Source organism: Plutella xylostella, chromosome 15 (assembly GCF_932276165.1).
Source record: "Plutella xylostella chromosome 15, ilPluXylo3.1, whole genome shotgun sequence".
NCBI lineage: Eukaryota > Metazoa > Arthropoda > Insecta > Lepidoptera > Plutellidae > Plutella > Plutella xylostella.
The window spans coordinates 5,705,435-5,729,224 of NC_063995.1; the positions used below are offsets into that span (position 1 = coordinate 5,705,435).

Below are 23,790 nucleotides of genomic sequence, written 5' to 3' on the forward strand. Positions count from 1 at the left end.
CAAATAAGTTTATTTAATATGAAATAATTTAAGAGGTCGACCGAATGGCGTAGTGGTTAGTGACCCTGACTACTGAGCCGAAGGTCCCGGGTTCGATTCCCGGCTGGGGCAGATATTTGTTTAAACACAGATATTTGTTATCAGGTCTTGGATGTGCCCGTAAAATGGCAATAGCCCCGCCCCCTATTACATTGGGACTAACATAACACTCTGGGCTCTGGCGAAAAGTGGGTGCAGCAATGCACCTCTGCCTACCCCGCAAGGGAGTACATTAGTACAAGGCGTGAGTGTGTGTGTGTGTAATTTAAGAGGTTGAAGTAAAAAACAGTGTAATTATGTTCGCGTCGAACGCATTTATTCTTTGGCTTTATCCTAAGACCTTACACGACCTCAACACAGTGAGCGGACCCGACGCAAAACACCCTATACACCTCTATAGCTATGGACATAAGATTCAATATCGTTTCACAGGATATTTTGCTTCGGCACGCATCAAATTCTGGATTTATCACGATGAAATAAAGCTTAGATATATATTTACATGGAAATTTATGAATCTGGAACTGGTAATTAGCTTTGTGCGTGTGACTTTACAATATCAATATGTATCCTTATGTATTTTACGGTTACGTTATTGCGTCATTATGAACTTTAATTTTATTTAATTATCTAAATGTTATACCTATTTATTATTATAAATTGCATAGGAATCACACGGTCAAAGCTAAATGTTACAATCAGAAATAATGTTTGCTACAAACATGGATGAAATAAACAAGTCACAAAATGTTAGTTAGGTGGATAAGTATAAATGTTTTCTAGTGCCGGGAAATATATGAACAATTAGAATATGAGTAATACAAAGATACAAGTAATAAATTCTATCATGGCATCGTCTTAATTAAAACCACCACTTATTAAGTTATAAATACAAAAATAGCTTCCCACTTTTGATTTGTAGGTTATCATAAGGTGAAACGTTGTTGCTCCGTATAATAGTTTTTTTTTATTTTCATCTCAGACTGCATTTCCACCATTTTCACCATCATAATAATATGTATGGTGAAAATGTAAACTAGCATAAGCAAATCCGAAATTTTAGTTACTCAACTGTAATCTAATTCTCTCTAGGTTGACTTTTACTTGTAGGAACAATACAAACTTTTCGAATTGGAAACTAGACTAGACGATGCAAAGCTTATACAAATCAAAAATGGTATTTACACGTCACTTCAGGTAAGGTATAAGTAACTTTGGCTAAATAGTACATAGATATCATACATAACCAATGTAGTCTAATGTTGATCTATAGTTTATCTTCCCCTGGCCATGTAGCACGGGGCGCTATTAAGACGTGACAAGAGTTCCCCGTCGCGCTCGCTCTTGAGGCTGCGCGGTGTGAGTGAGCGCGATGCAAAACTATTGACACGTCTTAAATGCGCCCTGTACTAGCCCTTCTGTTGTTCCTATTACCCCACCTGTGCTTATACCTAAATTTATATCATACATGGTGTCTTATTTATTATACTCTGACCGATAAATTCAGATGTGAGCTATGTTGAAGAGATGTTATAGTCTTCTAACTAAATAGTTTTATATCCTATAAAATTAACTTAGCATATCTGTTATCAAGTTATCATATCACTTATAATTTATTAGTACTAATAATTTTCCTATAATTAACATACAGAGTAGAATTTTATTAGTAATCTAGCCGAAGTCAATAACAAAAAACTAAGAAAAACTGCCGGTAAAAATCACGTTAAAATCGAACCCCCTATTTATATAAAAGTTACAAAACGTCTTAGCTGTTGAACTGTTTTGTCCCTTTCTGTGAAAGAACAATTTGACTGAGAGGGACAAAACAGTTCATTAGCTAAAACGCTCTGTAACTTTTCTATGAATAAGGGGGGAAGTATTTATGACCAAACAGAATATGTCTATTTCCTAAAGCTTGGATTGCCTTTGCTTGTATCACTGATAAAATTGCACCCGGTAAATCCCAATATCTATTTATTCTGGGTTAGTTTGAAGTCTGCAGCAATTGAATCACAAACACCGAGCAGTCATTATATTTTTGACCAAATAAGGCCACAAATTTCACTGTCAGATACAATCTGCTTATTCTTATTTTTAGGGAACCGACTGGTAATTTATTAAAGTTAGAAGGTCGTCTTTGTAGGTAATAACATAAGTTAAAATCCAACTTTAAAGTTATTCCTATTCAGGATGGTATATTTTTTATATTGTCAAATTACGCTTGGCTATAAAGGCATTAAAGTAAATAGGAGGGATCAATCCGCGAAACGCACCAACTTTCAAACAATATCAATACCATACTCCGAAATACAACTTCAAACTCCGCTACATTATAACATCGAATTCAAGATTTAAATCTGTATATAGCTAGCGTAGACGTGCGACTAGCCTGATACCATACTACCATCATTACTCAGCCACCATCCATCCTGAAACCACACTACTACATTCCACACAGAGCCATCTAGCGTTAACGAGTTGAACTAAGAAGGCAGCGGAAGGGGTTACTCTCAATATTTCAACAGTATTCTCAGGTCAGTATTCATAAGTCGATGTGGGGCGGCGGCGGGGCGGGCGGCGCGGGCGCGGGGAGGGCGGCCACTCCGATCTCCCCTCGAGACTCTGTGTTGATGGAGTGTTCCGCTGAGCGGAGCAGTGAGGTGCGGGGCGCTGAAATAATAATATAATTAATTAATGATTATGACTATGAAGAGTAGATCTTCAGGTCAAAAATGTAATCTCCTATAATTATTATTATTTAATGAGATAAGGATCTGTGTAGCATTGCAGAACGGCTGGCGGTGCATCAATTATAAGGATGAGGCCACACGAGCGTAATTTTGTGAGTTGTGTATTCCGACAGAAAATGGTGCGCGGGGACGAGGGGAGCAAGTAGCTTCCCCGCCCCCCTCGTCCCCGCGCACCATTTTCTGCCGGAATACGCGACTCACAACTCACAAAATCACGCTCGTGTGGCCTCACCCTAAAACTATATATGTATACGCCCGCATACAAAGAATCAATATGAAAATGGCGAACAAAAATGGAAAACAAGCTAAAGTGCTACTCGTACTGCTTCCACTTCCACCTGCTACATGTAACCGCCACCACTTTCATTTCATACTACACTCACGACCAATGAAAAAGTTCCAGTGACATATGGAACGTCAATGGCAGGCGGATTTCATCACGCACGCGGAATTGCACTCCATTTTCCCGCGTCTCGCGTTCATATTCCCTACGCGTTACAATGAATACTTGTATAAGCGCGTGCGGGCCTGCGGGGTAATCACGCGTGCGTGATCAAATCCGCATGCTGTTAAAATCAGCCTAAGACCCCCCGCAGACTGCAGACTTTTAGTCGGCCGATAGTTTGGTCGGGCTCTTAATCAGTATGGAGATGTATGGTAGTGCGCACATTCAACGATTATGTATCGGCCGATACTCCATACTGATTAAGAGCCCGACCAAACTATCGGCCGACTAAAAGTCTGCAGTCTGCGGGGGATCCAAGAGTACTCACTTCTAACAGCAGGCGTGCGTATTTCTGCGGAGCGCGTGCGCCGCTGCCGCCGCTGTCGCCGGCGCTCGCTCTCCGCCGCCACCGCCGGCCGCAGCAGCGGCTGAGTGTCGCCGGATCCACTGCGGAGTGTTACATCAGTGGTTAGGGGAAATTTAGGCCTATTCTGAAGGCACATACGTCGTTGCAAAACTTGAACTTCACTCTTTCAAGAGGAGACTTTCGGATAGCTCATTAAAATAAGTAAATTATAGATAGCGTTCATAATACGAGACTCACTTAATTTTATAATGTTCTTAAATTCGTATTAAGTATAGCTATCAGAAAGTTTATCATTAAGTAGTTTACGGTTTTGTGTCTTCAGAATAAGGAAAGAACAGTTAAAGCTGTCTTCTGATTTACATAAATCAAGTCTTTTGTCTGGCTGCGATTAAGCGCTGAAAGATTCGTTAGTTTTGATTTCAAATGCATCAGATAAACAAATAAACAACTCCAAAAGTAAAAGAATCAAACATACAACTACAATACTCCAAACTCTTGTATCACTGATGTGGAGAATGTTAGAATAAAAAAATTCAATGTTCATGTTGCTTGGTCATGATAAATTCAATGGTCATATTAGATAAATGATGTAAATATATCAAATGTCGTTTGTTTTTTTAGAAATTAATGTAGGTAGGTATTTTAGAAAATTTTAAAAGCGTTGCGAATGATAATAGAAACGAAATAAATAGAAAGATGTCACTCAAATAACACCTATTTACACGTTTTTAGTATTATGTACAAGTATTTAGTTTTTCAAACTACCAGTCAAATGAACAAATACAGAAAAATGTAATCTAACCTTCACAAATTTGTATTGGGCTGCAGGATTACTGAAATTAAATAGGTAATTTTGCAAGTACTATCCTTGCTGGTAAAAAAACATAAATTGACGAATAGCTAATATAGGCTAACCTTTATAAAGGACCAAATATAGTAAAGGACACTCCCATGGCTGAAATTAATCGTGTATTTTATTAAAACTAGAAGAAAGGAATCTTTCTTCACAATTTACTTGAGTAGGTAACGCCTGATATAATATACCTAACAACGTTCTTGCGTTGAGAACTAATACCAAATTCAGGATTGCTTTGAAATTGCTGACTAGGTGTGAAATACTCTACGCATATGTGTCGGTAATGATAGTTCATAAAATAAAGGTAGTAAGTAACATACGCTTGTTCAATGTTGTCGCCCTCCGCTGGATCGTGGTCCTCTTCGCGAGGCGATTCCTGAAAATTATAACAACTTTAATAAAACACTTTCCAAAATATCATAAATTAGAAAAATACACCAGAGCTATTCTACATAGTTCTTAGCCTTAAATATCTATTTGACAGCATTGCATTGTATTGTATTGCACTATCCCAGCCAGGAGTTACCCTGCATCCTGGATACGCCAGGCCCACCAGGTAGCACAGTTTTTTTTTTATGTATGAGGAACACACCCTCAGGGACAGGATGGGAAAGTGAGTATTGGATCCAACATGAAACAATATACTTATAGCATACATACCGGGCTGTCAGCATCCACGGGCGTGGGACGCCCCCGCAGGCGCGTCATGAAGCGCGCCGCTCTCACAAACGGGTTCTCGCTCTGTTGCTCGAAAGTGCCGCCCTGCAACGTGCATTAGTACCATTATGTCACAATCTACAAGCTGTCGAGACTCGGGTGGGTTAGTGTGCTTGTGTTAGCACAGGTGCAAGCTGTGTGATTGCTGTTGCTGTGAAGCACAGACCATGTAACCTGAAAGACAATGCTGCCAAGTTTAGTATGAAAAACGAAGATCTTAAATGTGGCGGCGGCAATCGCGGGGAGATAATTTTTCATTGGCTCGTTCAAAGCCACCATTACAACCGAATCTTTCAATAACACTGAGGCGGGGGCCGGCTTTGGCGAATGCATAACTCTATAAAAAGCTGTTTATAGGATGTGGTCTGTGCTATCCTAACTAATATTATAAATGCGAAAGTAACTGTGTCTGTCTGTCTGTTACTCTTTCACGCCAAAACTACTGAACGGATTTGAATGAAATTTGGTATACATACGGTCTAGACCCTGGGAAAGAACATAGGCTACTTTTTATCCCGGAATTCCCACGGGAAAAGTTTTTAAGGCGAAGCGAAGCGCGCGGGAACAGCTAGTGTATTTATAAAGTAACTAGCTGTTCCCGCGAGCTTCGCTTCGCCTTAAAAAGTTTTCCCGTGGGAATTCCGGGATAAAAAGTAGCCTATGTTCTTTCCCAGTGTCTAGACCGTATGTATACCAAATTTCATTCAAATCCGTTCAGTAGTTTTGGCGTGAAAGAGTAACAGACAGACAGCGCTTCGCTTCGCCTTAAAAAGTTTTCCCGTGGGAATTCCGGGATAAAAAGTAGCCTATGTTCTTTCCCAGGGTCTAGACCGTATGTATACCAAATTTCATTCAAATCCGTTCAGTAGTTTTGGCGTGAAAGAGTAACAGACAGACAGACAGAAAGACAGACACAGTTACTTTCGCATTTATAATATTAGTTAGGATGGCCGTTTCAATAACTTACTTATCTATTGAAATGTGTAAAAATAAAAAATCTATGGCATGTACGGGAAGCAAATCGACAAGAATATAAAAAAATATGAAATTACCTCTGAAAGTACCTAACATCAGCTGCGATTGCCGTGGCCTGCTTCCAGAGATATGTCACTTGTCTAAGCCTTCGTCTAATAGTAGTTACTTAGTATAGTTACGCTATATTTACCTGTGTAACTGCAATCTGGTGGAGAGAATGTCATTGAAAAAGAGTGCTCTCGATTGGCTAGCAGGCGCTCGCGAGTCACTGATGTGATGTAGTCTGACGGACGATACTGCTATACTGACTGCGCCCTGCTATGTTATTGGTCTGGCCCTAGATTTTCGCTCCTTCAACATTAAATCAAGACCAGGGTGTGGGTGTGCCAGGGTAAACGAAAATAATTAATCCCTGGTCGTATACTCATACTGTGCCTTTCCCCAATACGATTCAAAGAATTTTGCGGTAATAAACTATGGTAAAATTCCTCGTCCACAATTAAAATTTATGTTATACATTGTTGTCGCGTGCTATAGATAAGGATATCTAACTTGCGATGCGGTATGTTCGATGGGAATTTGTGCTACATAATGGCAATGTTTTAAATATCTGTGACTGAGTATATAAGAAAGTAATTTAAACTAAAAGCCAAATATAGTGTTAGTTGTTGTGTCAAATGCACTATGTATCAATTAACGTTAATTACATTAACTTGGTTTTCACTCCTAGTTCAAGGATTATTTCACCAAAAAGAAACGAATTTTGAAAGGTTGATGAGAAACTATGAAAATATCGAACCATCGGAACAAATAACTGAAGAATGGCTAGAGCAACCGTTAGATCATTTCAACAGCTCTGATAACCGGGTATGGAAAATGCGATATTTCCAGAATTTTGAGCATTTTAAACCGAATGGACCAATCTTTCTATATATAGGCGGTGAAGGTCCACTGCGGGGGACGGTTCTCGCAGCCGGCATGATCTACGACTTAGCAAGCGAGACTCACGGAGCAATGTTTGCATCTGAACACCGGTACTATGGCGATAGTATTCCACTAAATCCAACGAAAAAAGAAAACTTGAAGTACTTGTCATCACAACAAGCATTAGCTGATATACATAAACTTTTGACTGACAAGAAACAGTCCTCCCGTCTGAAACATTCAAAAGTCGTTGTGATAGGAGGATCGTATGCTGGGAACTTGGCTGCATGGACGAGGAAACTATATCCGAATTTGGTGGACGCTGTGATAGCCAGCAGTGCCCCATTGCTGGCAAAATATGACTTCAAGGAATATTTAGAAACCGTTGGAGATGATTTAAAAAAATATGGGTCACCTTCATGTTATCGAAATATTGAGAAGCAATACAAATACTATGATGATGCTTTCAAAACCGAAGAAGGTATAATTAAGCTCAAAAAAGAGGAAAATTTATGTTCAAACGTAAGTTTGAATTTACCGGAAAATCAGTTTTTATTTGTGGAAAAAAGAGCTAACCCTATAAAAATTCTTGCTCAATACGGCAATGTTGATAAGATTAAAAGCTATTGTAATAATTCCAGTCAAACATTGAAACAAAATAGTTGTGAATATTTTGATTTCACTGAATCTAAATACGCCACATACCATACCATACCAAAAAATAATAATATATGGGTGTGGCAAATATGCACAGAATTTTCTTACTTCCAAACGACTTCCTCTGACAAGCAACCTTTCGGTAAGAGTCTCACGATTGAAACAACTTCTAAATTGTTATGTTCGTTACTATACGGCATTGATGACGACAGTGTTAGAAAATCTGTAGAAAGAACCAACAAATTTTACGGTGCTTTACATCCGAATGTGACTAAGGTGGTTTTTGTTAACGGTGAGCTGGATCCTTGGCATCGATTAGGAATATTGGAAGACATATCTGAGGAGGCGCCTGCTATATTCATACCGAAAGCATCACACTGCGCTGACCTGGGTCCTGCGCAATCCAACGACCCACCAGAATTTACGGAAGCACGGCAGATTATAAAGAGCATCATCAAGAAATGGATTAAGGTGGCTTCATGAACATGAATTCAGATAAATGGTCTCGTCGAATACATTATATTGGATATTGATTCTATTATTTATTATTATTATTATTATAGCCTTTATTTCCCAAATTGAAATAACATACATTACATAAACATGACATAATTAAACATAGACATTTCATGCAACTTAATAATAGTTTCTAATCATTTAAATAACATTTCATTAATAAATAATAAATTAAATCAATATAAATTTCAACATATCAATCTTCTTTATAAATACCTAGCTTAGTTCTAAATCATATTATTACTTATTCATAATTACTAATTTCTAATAATTTAAATATTTAAATCACATTTCATTAATAAATAATAAATTAAATCAATATAAATTTAATTAGCCTAGCTTAGTTCTTAATCATATTACTACTTATTAATAATTACATTTCATTCATATATCTAATAATAATAACTTCAATTTCATTAATAATTTATATAGATTTCATTCCCTAAATATTATTACTATGTATTTTTCTATATCTATTAAATATATATTTACAATTCTATGATTTGGGACGTCCATAGTTGGACGTAGGCCTCCTCCATCCGTTTCCATTTGTCCCTGTCTCCCGCCAGCCGCGTCCAGGTGCTGCCCGCCAGCTGCACCAGGTCGTCCGCCCAGCGCCGCCGCGGCCGGCCGCGCCCGCGCCGCGCGTCTCGCACCTGCCAGTGCAGCACCCTCTCGCTCCAGCGTCCGTCGCGTACTCGTGATATGTGTCCGGCCCATCTCCATTTCAGACTACATGCCATCTTTACGGCGTCAATTAAATTGGTTTTTCGTCTGATGTCTACAGCTCTTACTCTGTCTGTTAGTTTTAACCCCAACATGCTTCGTTCTGCGGATCTTTGAAATACTTTCAACTTGTTGATGATAAGCTTTGTTAACGGCCAAGTCTGGCAGCCGTAGAGCAGTGTAGGGAGAACCACAGAGTCGAAAGCTTTCTTTTTTAGCCTCAGTGGTAATTTTGATTTAAAAACATCTTTTAGCGACCAGTATTTGTTCCAAGCTTTTGCTACCCTTCTTTCCACTTCTTTGATGGCCCAGCCTTGCATAGTAATATTTTGGCCAAGGTATATATAGTCACTGACATAGCTCATTTTAGTTCCTTGAATCAGTATGTCTTTCTGTTCTCCGTTTGTGAGTATACAAGTCTTTTCGGGGTTCATTGCTAGACCGCACTCTCTACTTTGTTCATCTAAGGTACGAAGCATGTATTGTAACTCATCATGATTTTCACTTAGTAGAACAATATCATCTGCGAATCTCAGGTTGCTTAGCCGCTCTCCATTGATGTTCAAGCCGATAGAGTCCCATTCTAACTTTCTAAAGATGTGTTCAAGTAGAGCCGTAAAGAGTTTTGGTGAGACGGGATCTCCTTGTCTCACTCCTCGTTCGATACTAAATGGATCACTCTTCCTTTCTAGTTTCAATGTGGCCTTGCTCTTACTGTAGATTTCTTTGAGGATATCTATGTATTGTCGGCAAACTCCTTGTTCTTTAAGAGCCGCCCATAAGGGAGCATGCAGTACCGAATCAAACGCCTTTGCGTAATCAACAAATGCGATGTATATTGTTTTGTTGAACTCTGAGTATTTTTCAATTATTTGAGTCAATGTGAACATGTGATCGACTGTCGAAAAATGAGCTCTGAATCCTGCCTGCTCTCTTGGTTGATTAAAGTCAAGTGTTGGTGTAATTCTTCTAAGTATTAACTGGGTAAATAACTTGTACATAGTCTGAAGAAGGCTAATTGGCCTATAGTTACCGATTTCTTTCGGATCACCTTTCTTATAGAGCAGGCTAATCATCGCTGTTTCCCATTGCTCAGGCACTAACTTTTGTGTTATTATATCATTGAACAAGGAGGTTATTAATGGTGTTATTGGCTCTACAACTGCTTTCAACATTTCGTTTGTGATTCCATCTTCCCCTGGACTTTTTGAAGATGCAAGTGAAAGTATGGCATGATTAACTTCTCGCTGTAAAAAGGGTGGTGGTGCGTCATCATCTGCCGAGTTTGATAGTACTAAGTGGGGCAGTGTCCTATCTGTGCTTTTATACAGTTGTTTGTAGAATTCTGACGCTATTTCTACTAGGTCAACACGATTAGTAGAGCTGCACCCCTCTTTATTTCTGAGTGCCGGTATCCATGATCTGAATGTTTGTAGTTGTTTCCTCGCTTGCTTAGTTGATCCTCTCTTCTCTAAATTTTCTTCTAAAATATTTAGTTTGTATTGTCTTATATTCTTCTTTACTTTATTCTTAATTTGGATGTAGAGCTTAGTTAGTTGCTGTTTTTCATGCTTGGTTTTACCTTGTTTGTTTTGTAGTTCAACCCTTTCCTGTATTAAGTTTTCGATCTCGGTTGTTATAAAGTGTGATTTGACGTTTTCGCTTGACACCTTTGGTAACATTGATAGTGCTTTCGTGATTTTTGAAATGATTTCGTCGTAGCGTTGTTGTATTGTAGTAGATTTATCAATATTTTCTGTCAGGAGACGGAAAATATTTTTCATGGACTCTGCTTCTAGTGGTGAGAACTTAGACTTTTTCGTTGTGAATGATTTTCTACTTTTTTTATTTTGCTTCATGTTTATTGAGTATCTACATCGTAGTAGTCTGTGGTCGCTCGGGTAGAGGGTATTCATGACTTGTATGTTTTGAATTTTTTCATTTTTCTTAGCTATGACAAAATCTATCTCGTTACGTGTAACTTGATCTGGAGACCTCCAGGTCCATCTTTGCTTTGGGTTCTTTTTGAAATGTGTGTTCCAGATGTATAGTTGGTTTTCTCTACAAAATTCAAGTAGCCGAGTGCCTCTTTCATTTCTTTTCCCGTAGCCCCATGGGCCCATAGTATGTTTATCTTCTGCCGTTGGGAACCCTATCTTGGCATTAAAATCACCCAAAATTATTACTGACCCTTCTTAATGTGTTTATAGAATCAATTATTATTGATTCTATAAACACATTAAAATGTCCATGTACCATTAATTTAGCGAAAAAAATATATACAAAATTTAACTATTTAATAAATAACTAATCACATATAATATTAAGAAAATAAAAAGACGAATTTACCTAGTTGTAACTGTGTTTCTTTTAAACTACAACATAATTATGTAAAATTCTTCAAGATAACAGTATCTCGAAATGTAACGTATACTGACATTACAAAACGCGGTCTCGGGTATACCACCACCATATTATTCGTAGGTACCTACTTACCTGCGAAATGGCAACAGGCTCCGCTGCACACTTGTGACTTGGGTATGGCTAACAGCAGCGGTCGGAGTCAGTATCGGAAGGTCACGGATCTTGCACAATCATCAGAAGAAAGTAAGGTGATGTTTAGTATGTATAAATTTACCTGTGATGCTACAACTGGCTTCCAGTTCACTACCGGCTCCCGACTGGCCAGTAGCGGCTCACGGCTCGAGTCACTAATCATCATTTTATCACAGTCGCGTATGCGCCGCTTGCACACTGAGTTACCTCATACCCTACTAAAGCTGTTTCTAATGTATTTAGTATGTATTCACCTGTGTAGCCACGACAGGCTCGCCTCTCGGCCGCGCTGGTTCTCGACTAGCTAGTAGCGGCTCGCGGCTCGAGTCGCTGTCGTCGCTGTGCATTAACTCACCCACCGCGATCACCTCTTACTCTAGAGAGTAAGCATTGTACTGATGTTGTGTCCGATACCTCTATATTTAGTATGTATTCACCTGTGTAGCCACGACAGACTCGCCTCTCGGCCGCGCCGGCTCCCTACTGGCTAGTAGCGGCTCGCGGCTCGAGTCGCTGTCGTCACTATGAGCTCGCTCGCCCGCCGCGAACACTCGCCGCTTGCACACGGGGCTACCTCATACCCTACTGAAGCTCTGTCTAATGTATTTAGTATGTATTCACCTGTGTAGCCACGACAGGCTCGCCTCTCGGCCGCGCCGGCTCTCGACTAGCCAGTAGCGGTTCGCGGCTCGAGTCACTATCATCACTATGATGAGCACGCTCGCCCGCCGCGAACACGCGCCGCTTGCACACGGGGCACACGCGTCGGTTCTGCGTCAGCCACGGATCGATGCACTTCGCGTGGTACGCTGGAATAGAGGGAATTTGGATTAGGTAACTATGTAGGTACAATTACACTTTTTAGGTATCCTTGCGGCCGCAGCACGGTTCTGTTATCGATATTGGTAAAGTCATTTAATGCGTGTTCTTCCAATCACAGCGCCGTAGTTAAGGCGAATAGCCATATAGTGAAGTTTATCTACGTCGATAACGAACCCGTGAAGTGCACGGATGTTGAAGATCAGGCGCGGGAAGAATTTGTTAAAACCAAGCCTATGTCGACGCTACGCCGCTCGCGTGGTGGCTGATCTGGTGATCCATTGAGGCAAAGATTTATTCCGAATTTTCTATATTATTTATATTTATTCGTACATGCGCGCATATTGCATTTAATATGCCAAACATACTTAACTATGAAATATTAACATTCGGAGGACCAAATACAGTATACAGCTAGTAAAATTATCGTTATTACCATGAGCACAAGGCAGCACCCGCAGCCGCTCGCCCTCCACGTAGTCGTCGAGGCAGATGGCGCACGTGTCGTACGGGTCGCCCTTGCTGAACTTGCACGTGGGGATCTTCTTGAGCACCCCGTCTCAGTTACGCAAGTTATGATGACACCAGTCCTTAGGGTACACACGACGTTTTGAAGCGCGCGCTTAACGGTATAGCGGGTCTATCGATGGCGTAAACATGCAATCGAGCGCTAACCAACGACCATTCACACTCAAAGTAAGTTAGTTCGCGGCCATTTACCAATTACATTGCACCTACGCACCCACACACTCACATGTCGCCGCCATTGTTGTCCCTCAGTGTTTAGGTTAGCGAGATTCCTTCCACCTTTTTTCTACTTCAATGTAAAATAGCAGTTATTACCATGAGCACAAGGCAGCACCCGCAGCCGCTCGCCCTCCGCGTAGTCGTCGAGGCAGATGGCGCACGTGTCGTACGGGTCGCCCTTGCTGAACTTGCACGTGGGGATCTTCTTGAGCACCCAGTCTCAGTTACGCAAGCCATCTATATGACAGCAGTCCTTAGGGTACACATTAGACGTTTTGAAGCGCGCGCTTTACAGTATAGCGGATCTATCGATGGCGCGCACTTGCAAGCGAGCGCTAACCAACGACCAATCACACTCAAAGTAAGTTAGTTTGCCGCCATTTACCAATAACATCGCACCGACGCACCCACACACTCTGATGTCGCCGCCATTGTTGTGCCTCAGCGTTTAGTTTAGCGAGATTCCTTCCGCCTTTTTTTCTACTTCGATGTAAAATAGTGGTTATTACCATGAGCACAAGGCAGCACCCGCAGCCGCTCGCCCTCCACGTAGTCGTCGAGGCAGATGGCGCACGTGTCGTACGGGTCGCCCTTGCTGAACTTGCACGTAGGGATCTTCTTGAGCACCCAGTCTCAGTTACGCAAGTTATCTATATGACAGCAGTCCTTAGAGTGGGTACACATTAGACCTTATGAAGCGCGCGTTTTACGGTTTAGCGGATCTATCGATGGCGTACGGTTAGCTGCATAAGTAGCTATACACTTGTGTACCTTGTCAAACTGACGAACAAAAGGTATTTATTTATTTATTTATTTATTTATTTATTTACACATCATACATAACATTACAGGCTAGAGACCTATGGCGTTACATATGGTTATTTCTAAAAACACAAACTACAAATTGTAAACTTATCATTATACTTATATCTTAACATCATTTACTATACCTAACTATATTACTTAAGTACGTTTACATAATGGACGAACCTTTCATTCCGATCTCTGCCATACTTTTACACGCTCTCAACACGGTGTTGAGTGAGTCGGCAAACAAGTCGACACCGGGCTGAGCGGCGAGCAGCCGGGCTAGCAGGCGCCGGCCGCGCGGCACCGGAGACTCCCGGTACAAGTTGGTGCGCGAGGGTGCCTCTGCCAAAAGCATGTGTCTCCTTGCTCTCATAAAATTGTTAGGTACAAAAAGCACTAGGATATTGTGGAGCAAGTCCAAGCAGTCTACCTTATTCCTTATGATACTCAGAATAAACTTTGCCAGTGCCATGTTTCTTCTGAGTTCTAGCGAGTCATACCCTAAGTAACCTTCCAGAAAACGCGTTGGGTACATAAATGGGTAGTAAGTGTACTTTTTTGTATACACTTGTATAGCTACTTATGCAGCTGACTCTACACATACAAACGCGCGCTTCTGACACACGATGTATGTACTACGCGCGTCAAACGCAACGCCGAGCGCCTGATGTGTAATTGTTCCTATTTGCCAATTAAAAGAAGTAAAATAGCAGTTAATACCATGAGCACAAGGCAGCACCCGCAGCCGCTCGCCCTCCACGTAGTCGTCGAGGCAGATGGCGCACGTGTCGTACGGGTCGCCCTTGCTGAACTTGCACGTGGGGATCTTCTTGAGAGCGCGGTTGGGCAGGCGGTGGCGGCGCGCGCGGCGGCGGTCCTTTATGCACTTCACTATCTGTGGGCAAGGAGAATAATATAGTGTTTATTAACACAGTTAAGACATTGATATCCATTCTGGAGGCAGGAATTCTAAATTTAGAGATGTCAAAACATAATTTTTGTAATTAAAATTCGACTCTGAGGGTGTCTTGCACAACAAAGTTAATCAAAATTAAATCTATGACCTCTTGCTCTGACATTATACTGTCAGAGCAAGAGGCAAACTATTTAATTTTGATTAACTTTGTTATGCAAGTCACCCTGAGTGTTCCCCGTAAATTTATAGTTTGACAGCGTTAAAATTAGAATTTATGCTTTCAGAATAGCTATAATTATTGTACCTACGAACACTAATGAAATGTTTATGTCAATATTGAATAAGAATAATCATTGCTGGGGACACCTTCTTTCACGACATTTACGATATCCTCGGCCTTATTTATCCAACTCTTCCGGTTATCTGTCCCATGCTATGTTCGCCTGTTTGTGGTCTCCAATTTGGTACTAGTCTACGCCAGCGGCTATCGGTTTTTTAGCTATGGCCAGCCAGACCTGCCACTTCAGTTGGCTGTTCAATGATTAATAATTATAGGAATATTTTTACTAAAGTAACATCTACTAATCTAAGCGCAAGCAAGCAAGCAAATAAAACCATAATTACACCATAAAATATTTTTATTTACTAGCACAAAATACTACGCAAAGCGAAAGCGCTACAATTAAAATATACATGACTAATAAAAATAGCTCTTAGGCTGTTTTAGCAGCACGAATATACATAGCATACCATGAAGATGATCATGACGAGGAGACACAGCGCCACCACGATCGCGAAGGGCAGCAGTAAGTGAGTGTTGATGTTGAAAGGAAGGTCGCCGTTCACCATTATGTAGTACCTGGAATAGTAATTAAAAGCTTTTAATAGAAGAAAGAAAGAAATGTTAAATGTACGCAAACATAATCAATTTACGCAAACATCCTTTGGCTAGCTAAGGAAACTGGAGTGTAAAAAAAAGACAACGGTATCTCAGCGAATAGGATTTTATGCTAATAACTTTTCTATATAATTAACCATTGATTGGTGCAGATAGCGTCGCGCGTTTGTTCATGAATTCCATTCTTATCTTAACAAGGTGCAGACAATAGGCTTTTCTTGGAACTCTTTACATTTCTACGGGGACCACTCGAGTGCGAAGTGTGTAAGGGACCTAAGAGTTCTAGCATTTGTTTATGGGAGTGTCTATTTACGGTAATTCGCATGAAAGAACATGTTTCTAGTCTGGCTGGGCAGTCTATCACTAGTGTTTCTATCTGGCGAACGCTTAATGCAAAAACATTAGCTTTTTGCCATTGAAATTGTTGGTGTGCTGAATCTTTCAATACAAAAATCAATATAAACACAACTCACGCATTGGTGGCGCTGTAGACGTACTCCTGGCGCAGGATGAGGCCGGCCAGGTCGCTCACGAACACCGACGGGATGACTATGCCGTCCGGGTCCTTCGCCGACATCGTCTCTGGAACAGGAACACTCATTCAGTAGGTATGTTTTGTCTGGCTATATGTGGCTATGTATGGGGCTGGGAAATGTGACCTTTTTCATTGACAATGTACATGAGAGGGGCCAGGTTTCGTTGCACCATACTATACTATCGGGTAATCGGCCGGCCGCTTTTAACTACACACATAAATTGCGCACGGGGTATCGTTTTTAAGGCAAGGGTGGCTACGTTGAGCCGATTGCATGAAAACATAGTATTTCATCAAGCAAGAGCGATCTATTCAGCACAGATTTTTTGATTGGAGGGTTATCACTGGCGAGTTTATTCACACAGACACACAAACATCTATAATTTGTGGTAAAGGCATGTAAAGGTAAGTCTATTTTACACAGCATACAATAAAGTACTTTTCTAATTAAATTAAAAATATATTTACATTAACTTCACTGCAGGCACTCATTTCGATAACACAACACTTCAATCCTATATCAATTACACTATTAGAATGACAAACACATGCCAAGTGGGTCCTGCCCACTGGCAGTGCCGTGTTATCTGCCGTGTCAGTGAACGGTGTAGACGGCAAATAGCCATGCAATGTACCGTAATAGTAGCACTTATGATTACATTCATTTGTCTGCAACTTTGTATGCGCTATAATTTTATTGCCTTGTGGCCGATTTTGTTTGTCATCTTGATGAGATCCACCGACTGCGCAGGAGCAGATTATTGGGCTCAAGTATACACAGTAGGTACACTAGATCATTATGTTTTCCGTCAGAGTTATAACTAAAGGAATGGATATTAAGAGATAGTCTGTGCGTCACAAGTAACAGTTTGGATTATCTAACTATTTAAAATTTTCTGAAAACTTATGCTGTTTAGAGGGTTTTCTATACCTCATTTCTATCTATCTCCTTTGTACAGTAAGGGGCAGATAAACCTGACCCCCCTCAGAAGCATTGTTAGTATGAGAGGGGGGTCAGGTCTCTTTGCACCTGACCGTACATACCCTCTTAAGGTCTAAACTGAAAGGTTGGTTAGCTAACACAGCAGAATGTAGAGTGTAGTTTTCTTTACGATATTTTTCGAAGAGAGGGTGCGTTACTGGAATGAGTTAATAATACTCTTGGGCATCCAATATTTTTTTCTCATAATTGGTTTTAGGCATGAAAATCTCAGTCACTTCCGCATTTACAATAAACTGCGGATTAATTTAACTGATGGAAGTGCTGAGTCATTTTCCGTTCCCAGATTATTTGACATTGAACCCATTGTTTTTATTCTCATCGACTGGTTCTAAATTTAAATTATGAGTGTTGTCACTTGTCACAAAAAGTGACTGACGCAGATTTCACACTTCATTTGTCGAGGTTCTTCTTTGTTTTTTTTTTGTTATGAGGAGTTACGACTATATGCTTCTGCCTACTTACCTACATGCAGGAGAAGAAGTATACTTTGTGTAAGATACTGCCTGAAGGGTTTTGAGCTTCAGATAATGCGCTGGAAATCAGGTTATGCCAGTATGATAGCTGCCAGTTTAACGGTCATAGCAGGCCTTAGCATCTGCCTACATTCCTGGCTGCCAGAGTAGAGTATACTATACATATACATGGAAGATAGGTAGGTGCATAATATAAACACTGACCTAGATCACTGGCGTTGACATTGTGTACGATGGCGCAGTCGTACCCGGCCGCCTGCGCGTTACGCACCTTCACCTCGAACGTGCAATTGTATCTGTAACAAGGAAATTAAAATTACAGAATACAATACAAATTATGGTAGTATGGGTTACCTATCACAAGGTTGCTCGAAAGATTACTGTTAGTATTATTTTGATTACCTAGTATTATACCTGATATGTGATTCCTGCGTAATAACATCCTGTTTGCTCTATTAAAAGCGTAGTCAAATCAATAAAATTAATTAGATAACGTGATGAGGTAATTTTATTAAAATTTTCCAATTAGCCTGTATCATGTCCCACTGCTGGACAAGGGTCTCCTTTTACAATTCTCACTGTTTCCGATACTGAGCCGCTGGCGACCATTCAGGCAAACCTACTGCTTAAAAACCTTAACCTAATCGACTTTTATCTCGTAGCTGACTTTAACTCATATCCACTACACTAAAACAACCTATAGGTACTTATAACCTAACCAACGACGTTTAAAACCCCCGACATTCAACACTAAAATTCGCATAACTTTTGAAAGGCTGAGCCGATCTTGACAGAATATGGCTAGGAACACCCAGTGTATCATTATTATTTATGATCCAATAAAATCAAAACTTAAATAGGTTAAGCCGTTTGGGACCTACGCGACCACAGACAGATAGACAGACAACTTATGAGACCCCTGTTTTTCTTTTCATCGAGGATTACAAATGCACCGACTCACCTAGCCAGCAGCACGATCCACTTATTGGTGAAGTTCTCGACCACGGGCGGTTTCTCGAGCGGCCCGCAGCCGTCGGCCGGCGCCCCGGCGGCGAGGAACCCGCGGAGGCCCTCAATCGGCAGGTCCGCGCCGAAGCTGGCCGGCAGGTCCCGGAACTCATCTGCTATCTGAAGGAGAAAATGGGTGGTGGTGATATGTGGATAGGGTGTTTTTGGTGTAAGTGGGTTTGAATTAGTTTTGTTGTGGTGCTGTTGAATTGAGTTTCTGTTAAATGTTATGTTCATTTGTGAGACTGAATGAGGCCCGAATATATGATGTAGGTACTTATACATGTGTGTTTTGGTGTTAATCATCATGGTATATCAAATTGAGTAAATGAATCATCCTCATAAATTAATTGTGTCTAAAGGGTGGTGCTAACAGTATTATCCTCGCCTAGTTTAGACATAGTAGATAAGTTATAAATAATGTACACAAGTTTAAATAATGTACAAATAATAAATAATGTGCAAATAATGTACACAAGTTTGTACACAAGTAATTTTTCATTTTCATTTTCATTTTTCAGTTACAATATAACTCCTGTGATCGATACCCAAGGTTGAGTTGTGCCACCACGTGCATGGTCAGAAGTTATCAAAATCAAGATAAATATTTCAGTAACATTATGAGTGTTTTGCCAATATTATACTAACTTTTGACATAAGTGCTTTTGGCAAACACTACGTACAGTATTTCATGTTTTAATGAAATAGGTTCCATCAGATGCTAAAATATAGTTAGCCTACACTACTGTTTATGCCGGAATTAAAAATAAATTATATAAGACGTATAGATAATATGCATGTAGAGGTACTAACAAAATGCTGGAAGCCCACAATGTGAAACACCTTCACGGCATACTGGCGGAACCACATGAATTTCATTTCGACACTTTTCACATTTACCAATTCTGTTTTTATAACACAGGCTGTTTACATTACTGGCTCGATGTATTTGAGCAACGTCCTTTGTCAGCCAATACCACGTTTGCCGCGAGTGTGTACTCTAGTTATGTGCATTTATTAAAGATCAGTGTTTATTCCCACCATATTTCAACAAAAAATAGGTATAACTTTAATTCTTTGAAAAAACACCACAAAGGCAGCAATTTTTAGGTTTTTCACTAAACTATGACTTGTATACCGGGAAGTGGCGCAATTACTAATGAATTATTAGCCTGTCGGTTGTACAGTGATAGTGGTGGAAAGAACCAAGCACCCAATAGAAAAAAGATAAGATTAGTGTATCAAGAGCAGTCAATAAGGTCCTGTAAACAAAATGCTTTGTGTGGTAATCTAGGAGAGTACTCTATTTCTAAATAATCACATGTTGCAATCATGCAATGCACGATGGTATTCATTCGATTTAAGTATTTATATCTATTGTGCCAAGCAAAATATTAATATCAAACAAATATTTTTTCCTTTGATACTCTGACAACCATGTAAAGTACCTATGTAATAAGAAATAATATGGGTATGTATAACTTATAAATGTTTTTAATATAAGCACATAATAGTGGTCATTGAAACATGGTATGCTCAAGAATCAGAAAGATATTCATGGAGATGTCTTCTGATGTATCTAGATGTGACAGAGAGGGATAAATTGGTAATGGTTTTGCTATAAAATCTAAAAGTAACCTAACTCTATTTATAAAATGTTGTTGACCCATTACTGATAATACAAAGTATAGTCTTCTAATGTAATTTGTTTACCCTCCCAAATGGATGGAATATGGTCCTTGTAGTGTGCATGCACTCATATGGACTTAGCTTTTGTTAACTTCCTTACATGATTTATTATCATCCATATCTATTTGTCCTACTTATCTTGTACAGTTGATTTTATTGATGCTTTTGTACTGACATACTTACTGGTCTTATCATACCTATGCCTAACTGATTTCACAATAGAAAATTTTAACAAATTTATTTTGGATAGCAATTGAAACCTTACATCTGAAACTGTGAGTCTCAATTTTAAATGGATACTTTTTGTTATCTTTGATATTATATTCGACAAGATAAGAGAATAGTAAATATTTTTGTAAAATATTTGTATACCTATGTGAACTTTATAAAAAGCTTATCATAACGTGAGTTTCTTTATCTGGTGTGTACTAATTACATAAAATTGGTAAATATAAAGAAGAAAAGTGGAAGTAACTGAGGAGTTAATGATACTTAATTAAATTAAATATTTTAAAATTATGTCAAGGACATTATTGTCTTAGTGTAATTAGTAAATGAGCAATAACTTTATTAGTTTCCTAGCTAAATTAAGTGATAAAATAAATGAATATGTTCAAAATAAAAGAAGATAATATGTTTTTTTATGATATTTAATCACAAGTCTTCAGAATATGATGTGCAATTAGTAAAATAATTATAATAATAACAGTCTAACAGCTTGGGCTGATATTTTAAGTCAAGATAATGTATCTTGTGTTTTGGTATGATAAAACTCATGGTCATCACCAGATATAATATTAATGGGAGTGGCAACGCACCTCTGTCTACCCCACAACTAATATTAGCACAAGGAAAGAGTGTTTTGAGTATAAAAATAATAAGGAACTTCAGTCTCACCTGTCGAGCATCCTCCGAGTACACAATAATGTTGCCATGTACAAATGACAAGAGTGCGGCGGCACCAACGGCCACCACCGGCCACATGCTGCAGCTGGCGACACTCACTGCATCCCCAACTCCAGAATAATGAGGTTTTATGAGGTCTTAGAGCAGGTTGCACACATCACATTGGCGCTTTCAGAGATTTATTGAAAGCTTTAGATGTCCTTTAACATATTCATGGAATCTGAAAAACAATTAATTAGTTAAATAACAAAGAAAAGACGGGAAATTCTACTATAGATACACTTAAAAAAGTGGCAAAAGAAATGATGGATTGTTATATCTTAAAAATACTTTTTGTAAGGCAATGTATGAAAAGACAAGTATCATAATAAGCATAAAATAACTCAATGGTGATTCATTAAAATGTAACCATTGATAAACAAGTACTCTTAATATATTTTTTATGAAAGTAAGTAATAATATAGTTGTACCCACTAATTAAATACTTATTAGACAAAGGATAGTTTATAAAACTGATATATAACTTTATAGAAATGAAACAGTTTCTATTTATTGATTAGGTATAGATCTGCTATTATAAAAATGTATCTAACAAAAGCACATATGACTCAGGGCTATTACATGACATGGTGCTAGTCTGGTCTCAGAAAACACATAATAAGTAGCCAATATTGAAGTGATTTTATTAGGAAATATTATCATAGGAGTTTTCTGACATCAATAATGCATGTAATTTGACATCCCGACTACAGTGCGTTCTGCATTGTTTACAGAAAGCACCCAATCAACCGTTAACTTGCTTCACAATAAAACACTGTTGGCTCCCAATGCCTGAAATTTACTCATGTTATAACGAATGGATGGCTGCCTATGGTGGTTAATTTAATTAAATCAGCTGAGACAACTACATATATCGGCCTTGAATAATATGCGACCCGTTTTATAATTTTAGCTTGATTCGTGTTAGCAAAAACAATGACAAGATTTCATACATAGGTATTAATACTTACACTGTATAGTTACGTAACTTTTAACCCAATCTGTAATTAAATTAGAAGAAAAACAGGTCAATACAATAATTTCACAAATAATAGTCCTGAATTTTAGCAAATCACAAAAATTGCGACTGATTCATTCTTCAAAAGCAGAAAAAAATACTGTTTGTCGAAGGAAATGTCAAAACAGGAACAATCAAAACACTCAGATCACATATTTTACGAATCTTTTCATATTATCTCACTGTGAAAAAAACTGGTATTATTTCATGGAAAAAAAAATAGGATTATTTATTTAGCCATAAAATTGTATAAGAGTTGATTACAAATTTTATTTCTGATAAAAAGACAGTAAAAAGATAATAATGAAAGCCACGGTTTACACAAGTCAAATTATTTAATACTTATATTTGAACGCAAGTGAAGTGAGTAAAATGTTGCCAGCACCTAAATCAAAATAAGCAGGCTTCTATTACACTCTCGCTTTTCTAGTTAGACAAGTATTATGTTCCTTGCTCTCGCTAGAAATAATATTAACAGGCTGTTTTTAACCAAAATAAAATTATAGTTTGAACCTGCATTTTTTTATTGCTGTGGTCCTTGCACGTTCCTCAGATATTACTAGCGCCATCTATGATTTAGTTCTGTTATTTTATGAGCTGTCAGAACATCTCCCATAGTACCTACCGACCATAGACTTAGTATATACTGGCGTATAGACGAACAAAGCGAGCGAGGGAGAAGAAAATCCCTTACGGAAATTTGGCAAGTTAGAAAAGGATAGCGAATCCAATGAAAATGTGACTGGTTTTGAATGACAGAGCGTCACAATTGGGCACGCGGAAAATCAACACCTTAGTATTTTGGATTTTTTGTGTACATCGTGGTTTATTTTCAGTAAATCTAATTGTATTCAACAATGGTAACATCTTCTGCGAGTGATTGTGGCGTTAATCATAGAAATAATCCTGAAAATTGCACATTTCACACAGTGGCGGATTTACCTATAGGCCAAAAAGGCCAGTGCCTAGGGCGGCAGATTTAGAGGGGCGGCAAATTTAGCATTTTTTATTTTACAGATTTTTTTAATATAAATTTACGTGTACACAATCTACATATAAATAAACGCACTGTCATATAATCAGTATGTACCTATATTCTTTGAATTTAGTGGCAACTGTGGCTGCTGAATCATGCTCAGAAGGGCTAGTACGGGGCGCATTTAAGTCGTGACAAAAGTTCTACGTCGTCGCGCTCGCTCTTGAGGCTGCGCGATGTGAGTGAGCGCGATGCATAACATATGTCACGTCTTAAACTAGCCAAGATTGACGCTTTTTCACGCTGCTACAGGAATTTTTTGTAAACTCGACACAACGCTGGCTTAAATAAATGAGTGAAATCGGGAAAGGCAAAACCCGGAATAGAGTGAATTTGAGACGATGGTCAGCCAGAAAAGAAGCATG

The 23,790-nt window shown here is 39.1% G+C and overlaps 1 protein-coding gene across 2 annotated transcripts; it reads right to left on the bottom strand.

Moving 5' to 3' along the window:
* Nucleotides 1–333: 333 nt before the first annotated feature.
* Nucleotides 334–22,507, bottom strand: LOC105386770 (E3 ubiquitin-protein ligase RNF13). 2 transcript variants are annotated; one of them, XM_048625760.1, is made up of 12 exons: nt 22,343–22,507; nt 21,324–21,552; nt 18,691–18,857; nt 17,934–18,025; nt 16,192–16,300; nt 15,571–15,679; nt 14,625–14,799; nt 12,150–12,337; nt 5,118–5,219; nt 4,778–4,833; nt 3,563–3,681; nt 334–2,709 (listed from the first exon to the last, which is right to left on the bottom strand). In XM_048625760.1, exons 2-12 carry the CDS (start codon nt 21,408–21,410, stop codon nt 2,582–2,584), a joined length of 1,332 nt encoding a protein of 443 aa, XP_048481717.1. In that variant the 5' UTR covers nt 21,411–21,552; nt 22,343–22,507; the 3' UTR covers nt 334–2,581. The 2 variants fall into 2 exon arrangements, with proteins under 2 accessions (XP_048481717.1, XP_048481718.1); XM_048625761.1 differs by lacking the exons at nt 21,324–21,552; nt 22,343–22,507 and adding an exon at nt 19,551–19,897.
* Nucleotides 22,508–23,790: the final 1,283 nt, after the last annotated feature.

What these genes read in the sequence shown, in the direction of transcription:
- LOC105386770 (XM_048625760.1), bottom strand. Translation starts at nt 21,410, where the DNA reads ATGTGGCCGGTGGTGGCCGTTGGTGCCGCCGCACTCTTGTCATTTGTA. An exon ending in ACTCGGAGGATGCTCGACAG is followed by an intron (nt 18,858 to 21,323) that starts GTGAGACTGAAG and finishes TTTCTCCTTCAG; the next exon opens with ATAGCAGATGAGTTCCGGGA. An exon ending in TCGTCATGATCATCTTCATG is followed by an intron (nt 14,800 to 15,570) that starts GTATGCTATGTA and finishes CCTTGCCCACAG; the next exon opens with ATAGTGAAGTGCATAAAGGA.